This window comes from Pseudochaenichthys georgianus, chromosome 13, assembly GCF_902827115.2.
Source record: "Pseudochaenichthys georgianus chromosome 13, fPseGeo1.2, whole genome shotgun sequence".
Classification (NCBI taxonomy): domain Eukaryota; kingdom Metazoa; phylum Chordata; class Actinopteri; order Perciformes; family Channichthyidae; genus Pseudochaenichthys; species Pseudochaenichthys georgianus.
The window spans coordinates 27,915,125-27,922,788 of NC_047515.1; the positions used below are offsets into that span (position 1 = coordinate 27,915,125).

The following is a 7,664-nucleotide window of genomic DNA, read 5'->3' on the forward strand; positions in this document are numbered from 1 at the left end:
TAAAGAATACGTCTAGCTCCATGTCAGCCATGGATTGTTGACATTTCTCTAGGTAATGTTTCATTCAACAACATCCAGTTAACGTCACCACCATGCACAGTTTTTTTTTTTTATCTATGTGTGACTTGGCAAATAAACTAAACAAAAGCCATTATTCACATAGAATCTAGTTCTGTGTTTAACACAGAAGTAATGTTCATTCATTAGTATTTAATGTTTTATTACGCTATGACTAATCAAAAATTAGGTTAAGTCAAATTTGGAGGACAAACGGGACAAGATAGACGACCACGGCTCATTATCCAAGACTGTCTCAGATTTTTACAGACGTCTCGTCACCCTCCTAAAATCAAAGTTGCTTGCAATAGTCCAGAACAAAACCCTTCAGACAGAACCAGGGAGGCTGTTTCTCTGTTTCCCTGTTTCCAGTCAAGATAAGCTAACCAGCTGCTGGCTGTCAGCTCAGATTGTCCTCGAGCAGCATTCAGTGAGTAAAACTGTGTGACGTTGTTTCCTCAGGTGAAGGTCATGCGTTGCCTGGATCATCCAAATGTGCTCAAGTTCATCGGAGTCCTCTACAAGGACAAGAGACTGAACTTCATCGCAGAGTACATAAAGGGAGGCACCCTGAGGCAACTCATCAAGAAAATGGTAAGAGGGTAGTGTAAACATACTAATGTGTCTAATGTGTCTACTTCCTGTTCAGTATTAAAAATGCATTCATTATACGTTTTAGTAATAGTAAATAAAATGTGTTGTTGTATTGCCTCAGGTAGAGTCTTTGCATTTTGTAGATGATTGTATTGTTAGATGGTTTTATTTTATGATTAATCATCAGATGCCGCTGAGGGAAATAACATTGAATTGTTATTTTTTGCTCACAGGACAGCAACTATCCCTGGAACCAGCGGGTCAGTTTTGCCAAGGACATAGCTGCTGGAATGGTGAGTTCAAGGAACCAAAAGTGCCTTTAGTTTTATTAGCTACTGTACTTCTGTGAATCCACTGCAGACCATAATATTCCTTGATATGCAGCAGTACTGTAGATAGAGCTGCATTGATTCTTGTTCTTAGCACTGCTGCCTCCCTCTAGTGGTCGTGTTAGTGAGCTGCAACACTTCTGTTAACAATGTGCACATTTGTTTCCATCCCCTCTATGGAAATGATAGCAAGAATTCCTGCAGGATTAGACAATTGTTTTTCCCTGATATGGGACACTGTAGAATGTCATGCATGACTGGATTATTGTATTTTCAACATCAGCTACTTGAGAGGAAACAAGGCAGGATTGTTCCTCTTGCCATGGGTTTTAGATTACCACTAAAAGCCTCTCTCTTCTTATTCTTCCTGACTTTCTGTCCTCTCCTATCTGTCCATCTATCTGTCATTCAGACATATCTGCATTCCATGAACATAATCCATCGGGACCTGAACTCACACAACTGCCTTGTACGAGAGGTAAGGCATTGTGTGTGTGTGTGTGTGTGTGTGTGTGTGTGTGTGTGTGTGTGTGTGTGTGTGTGTGTGTGTGTGTGTGTGTGTGTGTGTGTGTGTGTGTGTGTGTGTGTGTGTGTGTGTGTGTGTGTGTGTGTGTGTGTGTGTGTGTGTGTGTGTGTGTGTGTGTGTGTGTGTGTGTGTGTGTGTGTGTGTGTGTGTGTGTGTGTGTGTGTGTGTGTGTGTGTGTGTGTGTGTGCATATGCATAATGTTTTCTTTGGGGATTTAACACAGTGCACATGTCACTTTAAAAACAAACAAGAGTTTTGTTAGCAGTAGCTTTATCAGACAAAGCCTTCCTCCCTAGTAACTTGGTAGCGCAAACTTCCTTCTTACCCTACTCAAACAGAGACAGTACATGTTTCACAAGCTTTGAATCGTTCCTGAAGTGTGTGGAAAATCCACAAAAAGTTCAATTAGAAGCTTAGAATTGAATTTTAAGCTGTTGAACGAGCTTGAAACTAGTTGCACACTGCTAAGTTGAAATCTATTACATCCCTCTCTTAGGCAGTATGTACTGTATGCTTAGAGAAAAACTAGAACATTTAATGACATGTTTAATTTTCTTGGTGCAGGACAACACAGTGGTTGTGGCAGACTTCGGGCTGTCTCGCCTCATGGTGGTCGACAAGCTTGAGGAGAAATTCTCGCAGGGAAAATTGCCCGGCCTGAAGAGGCCCGACCGCAGGAAGAGATACACGGTGGTGGGAAACCCCTACTGGATGGCTCCTGAGATGATCCATGGTATGATCTCTGAATCATCTTTTTAAATGACAAAATGACCTTCTCAGAGGAAGAGAACTACAATCAATGCAGTACTACATTTGTTGTGTAATGTGGCATTTCTTCTAACAGCCTAATTTGGTTATTTTCTCTTTCCAGGGAAGAGCTACGATGAGAGAGTAGACATCTTCTCCTTTGGTATCATGCTGTGCGAGGTGAGTGACTTTTTAATGTTGGGGTAATAAAAGCCAAACCAGGTTTTTGGTGTTTTACAAGAGGTAATGTTTGATTAAGCAGAACTTAAATTCCGTAATAGCTTTTTCCCAAGGCATCACATTCTGCTTACAAGTTGGTTTCCTTGTCATTTAAAAATGAAATCATTTAAACAGTCTCAAAACATCTCATTTCATTTGGCCAGAGGTTACCACCTATACAAAAATGTTTGATTTGATTTCCCATCACTCGTTCAGCCACAAGACTAATTTTAATTTGTGCACAACTGCTCTTCACTCTATTTCCCTTCTTCGTCAAGATTCAACTTACTTAACTTAATATTTCCCAGATTTTCCTGCAAAATATGGAACATTTAGTGATCTGTCCTCCAATTATTTAAAAACATCCATTTCATTTTATGATGGAAATGTCTAGCTTTTCCAGAATTCCAGATATTTTCTTTCCAAATAAAAATCCAGTCCCAAAGTGTGGTAAGCCTTTGTCCTGGCACACACCATCCACATCATTTAAGCTCAAAAGTTGAATTCAGCTGCTCAGATCCCCAGAGTATGACTTCCCCAGATGGGCACCATTAACCCGGCGATACTGCCGGGATTAGAGAGAGCAGAAAATCAAAGTCTTCTTCATGTGGCTTCTGAGAGGCCGGTAGTTGTGGTCTCCTGGCAACGATCAGCTTCTGTTTGCAGGGTTTACTGGTTTTTAGCAGATCAACACAGGAGGACCCAGGTTTAACTTATCTTACTCTTTTTCTCGGGCTCTCCAGGTCATTGGCAGGGTGAACGCAGACCCAGACTACCTCCCCAGGGCAATGGACTTCGGCCTGAACGTGTCTGGCTTCCTGGAGCACTTCTGTCCCCCTGATTGTCCCCCCGCCTTCTTCCCCATAGCTGCTGTGTGCTGTGACCTCGATGCAGACAAACGGTCAGACATCTTCAATAGATTCACATTGACATTCTACAAAAGGCCAGTTTACCAAAATAATTTCAGCATCATTTGCTGAGTTGTTCATGTTTGTGATGTAGCTCTGCCTAACAGAAGCTTTCACACATTTTAAACTCAGGTGCAATGTAACCAATTACAAGTTTCAGCTTTAATTGTACAAAGTTTCACTTTCACAATTCTGTTGATTATCATGGAAGATGGGGTTAATAAGAGATGTTGATCTATATTTGTTTTAATGGTCTGAGCAGCATTATGCCCTCCATTGTTTTGTGAGCAACAACTATGATCTTTAGCAACTCACCCTGGATCTATTAGGATGAATATCTAGAATTCTGAATGAATCAAATGTTTCAAACTGAGATCTGATTTCTTGATCTTTAGGCCTGCTTTCTCCAAACTGGAGGAGTGGCTGGAGAACCTGAAGATGCACTTGGACATTGGTCTACCGCTGGTGTCTAAAGTGGACCAGATGCACAAGGCCTTCTGGGAGAACCACAGCATTCCCCGCCCTGAAAACGGCCTGCACACCCACCCCGAGCAGCCGGAGTAGTCCTTTACACGACTGGAGGAGTGGGAAATTAGATGAACCTCCACACAGGCAGCGATCACCTGCCTCAGGTGGAGCAGTGGCTGGAGCTGTACAAACTCCTCCCTGTTTAACGCTGCGGGCGCAGGCCGGACGAGAAGACTCGGGGAAATGGTGGATCTGAAAAGCTACCTGTGCAAGACGCACGCACGCACGCACACACACACACACACACACATTCAAAGTCAAATCAAGAGACATTTACTACGATAGCTGGATTTTGCTGCATCCGAAGCTAAAGTGGAACATGTCATATGCAATCAGACCCAACTCTCAAATCTTGACTCAAGCCTTGAATCAGTTAATCTAATCCTTAGGTGTCATTCCATACACGATTGCTTACTGTAGTGTGTATATTACTGTAGACAAAGGCAAACTTCCTCTACGTTGTGTGGTATGTGTTTCCTGGTTTCTGTGTGACTTTGCTTTGATTTTGCTTTTAAAACTGAGCTTCTGATAAACGCAAATGCCTCTCGCATGTCGCTTAAAAAAAAGTCAAACGAAACCTTTCAAGCTTTTCACTGAAGAGTGCATGGGTGTAAATAATGGTGTCAGGTAGGGCTGCTCGATTATGGCAAAGATCATAATCTCGATTATTTGGGTCAATAATTGATATCACGATTATTAAAAACGATTATCCATTTACTTTGAAAACATGAATTTATTGGAGAAAATAAATGTGAACAGTATGTTTTTAACAGTTGATTACCCTGAACTTTAAGTATAACTCAACTGAAAAACCAATTAAAAAAATTAATAGAAAATAATCGTTTTATTTCGATTACGTTGTTTTTCCGTAATCGTTGCAAGCCATAATCGTAATTGCGATTTAAAACACGATTAATTGAGCAGCCCTAGTGTCAGGTCATGTTTCATCGTTTCCCTCTGACCTCATTTGGTCAGACACAACGAGACCTTCATGTGTCTGCGGCCCCTCCATCATTTATTGTGTAGCACTGATTTCACATTGAGGTACATATCTTTTGCATACATTAGGTACATTTAAGAGCTGTATCTCCCCACATTGACATGGCATCTTATACATTCAAACACATAAAAGTGTACATAGCTGCCGACATTGTAAATGTTTTAAATATTGTAAATGTAAAGACATATTTTATATACGTATGCTACATCGCCATATTTTTATTGGCCGACCAGTTGAAAATTAGGGAGAGTTAAAGGTTAACTGCCGTCATAAGGGCACAGCTGAAAGATGTTCCGTTTGTTTTATCTACAATGTCACCACTGTGGCAGGTAAGATGCTTTTAACCTTTGAAATAAGAAGAATCCTATCACAAAATATCCCCTACCCTCAGTTCAAGCTCAGTAAATGTTACATTCTGTCGTTTCCCTCCATCAAGAAGTCATCTTTTGAATGCACTGGAGTAAATGTAACTGTAACATTGGATTATCTAATCACATCAAACTTGCTTAACTAAATCTGCACATTATGATAAACAATTATATGTACTTTGAAAATGTTTAAAGGCAATCAATCTGTTGTTAATTATTCACTCTTGTCTCATCATGTGCTGTACATTAGTTCAGGTGTGGGGATAATATCACCAGGTACTGCCTCATCATGTCAGCTGTCTGTCCACACGTTTGTCTCTCCTCCTGTGGATCAATCACTGTTGTTTACATGTAAATGCTAACTGTAAATATCACTATATATATATATGTGTCTGTCCTTGCATTTGTCTGTGTGCATTGCATAAATATGCTCACTTCTCAGAAATAATCTCTTCCACTGTCATATTTCTCTCTGGCACCTTCTGACATAAGTTTTCTTTTTCTAATCAGAACTTTTTTATGTTTTATTTTTATTTCCTGCTGTTGTTTTCACAAGCTGCATGATGTACTAGCTCGGTCTGTTCAGCTTTTCAACCAAGATCTTTTTGTCTCTAAATGCTGTCATTTTAAATAAGAAAACAAAGAATGAAAGATAAAAAAAAAGTGAACAGAGAAAGTCAAGCTTCAATTGAAATGAGGGAAAAATTCACAGCATCTGTTTTTATATATAACCACTGATATCTTTTTGTATAGATTTGAGTACTTTAATTTGCACTATATTACCAAATGGCTGGATGAAGCCATGTTTGTTAATTTCCTCTATTGGGCTACTTGTGATAAGGAAATGCATTATCTCGGTTCAGGTTGATATATGAATGCAAGACACTGATGGAGCCTTTCACCTGTAAAAAGGCTATCTGGGAAATTCATCCTCTTGATAGCAAACTGTTTCGAATTATTTAGATGCATTTGTGCATGGATCGACTTTTAAATACGACGTGATCTAAAGTCATATATCTATAACTATATTTACATTTTCAAGCCTTTTTAAAAGTCTTTGCTACCAAGAGGATGTCCCAGGTCTGCCTGCTGCCTACAGACTGGTCCTTTGTGAATGATGTTGTTTCTGACTGCTTGGTTTCGTATGTGACGCCCACAGAGGCTGCAACCACTGCTGCTCTTTCTGATAGTAGAGCACTTAACGCTGGCCTATCTCACCTCTCACCTCCTCATCACACTCCTTTGGCTCAGGGCCGTACTTTTCTCAAGCTTTCTTCACAACTCTGTTAATTCAGCAGCTTACTAGAAAAGCAGAATTCAACAGTAACAGTGAGACTTAAATAGCATGTACCCTATTTCAATGTGTCGGCTGATAACATAAAACATGCTTCTGCAAAACCGTGGGCATGTTTCTGCACACGAGTGGCTTCTCCATGTTTCTGTCTGGCCACGTCGAGCATGTCAGGTGTGTCTGTGAGGACGTGTTAGGATCAATGAGAAGGTCGCCGCAGCACTTCTTTGCAAAGGATCGTTACCTCTGAACATTGCTGTGCCTTTGTTGTGAACTAGCCTTTCCAATTACTCGAAAACGTGAACTGATTTCCTTTTATATGTATCATTAAGTGCGAGCCTGATTCAAGTGGATTGAATATCATTGCTGATAATATGTTGTATGAGATTTCATCTTGTGGTGTATCATATTTATAATTTCCAGATATCCATTGTTAGTTTTGATATTTTAATATTATATTTCTTTTTTTGTCTTATTTAATTTTTTTTTTACACAAAAGCTGTGAAAACAATTCTGCACTTTAATCCTGAACCTGAACATTTAGACTCTGAGGAGGCGACTATTTTTTTTCTTTCTTTTGTCAAAGCTAAAAATAAAACTGTTGCTTCTAAACCAAGCCAAAGACTCAACGTGTTGATTAATGACGATGTTTCTCAGACTCGGTTATTCTCTTCATGTTCACTCTATCATTAGCCTTCCTGACATTTGTACTAGTGAAGCAAACACAGAGAACAAAGTGGGACAGCTCAGATAATGTGTTTAAAATCAGTCCACTCAGAATATCACTGCATTATCGTCAATACATTTATGTGCTACAATAAAGTGGGAGAAAAGACCAAAACAATGGAAATATAGTAACAAATAAACCACTAGATGTCACTATGTATCTGCTTTTTTATTTGTATGGTATATTAAAGGATACAAATATAATATGAGTACAAAATAGAATAATACAAAAATAAATACAGCTGCTAATCTCTGGTGGGCATTATGCACATACTTTATTCCGCAGTAAAAGTATTGCACTCAAAATACGTTTTATTTTAAGTAAAAGAACTAGCAGAAATAGCTTAAAGTATTAAAAGTAAAAGCACTTA

At 39.4% G+C, this 7,664-nt stretch overlaps 1 protein-coding gene across 3 annotated transcripts in view; it reads left to right on the forward strand.

Moving 5' to 3' along the window:
- Positions 1 to 7,183, forward strand: part of limk1a (LIM domain kinase 1a) — a 59,304-nt gene extending 52,121 nt beyond the window's left edge. For all 3 annotated transcript variants that reach the window (XM_034097235.2, XM_034097237.2, XM_034097238.2), the window contains 7 exons: positions 520 to 651; positions 885 to 944; positions 1,393 to 1,458; positions 2,071 to 2,239; positions 2,378 to 2,433; positions 3,216 to 3,373; positions 3,776 to 7,183. In XM_034097235.2, coding sequence (XP_033953126.1) covers positions 520 to 651; positions 885 to 944; positions 1,393 to 1,458; positions 2,071 to 2,239; positions 2,378 to 2,433; positions 3,216 to 3,373; positions 3,776 to 3,944 — 810 coding nt within the window. In that variant the 3' untranslated portion in view covers positions 3,945 to 7,183. The remainder of the gene's footprint in view (positions 1 to 519; positions 652 to 884; positions 945 to 1,392; positions 1,459 to 2,070; positions 2,240 to 2,377; positions 2,434 to 3,215; positions 3,374 to 3,775) is intronic.
- The last annotated feature ends 481 nt before the right edge of the window (positions 7,184 to 7,664 follow it).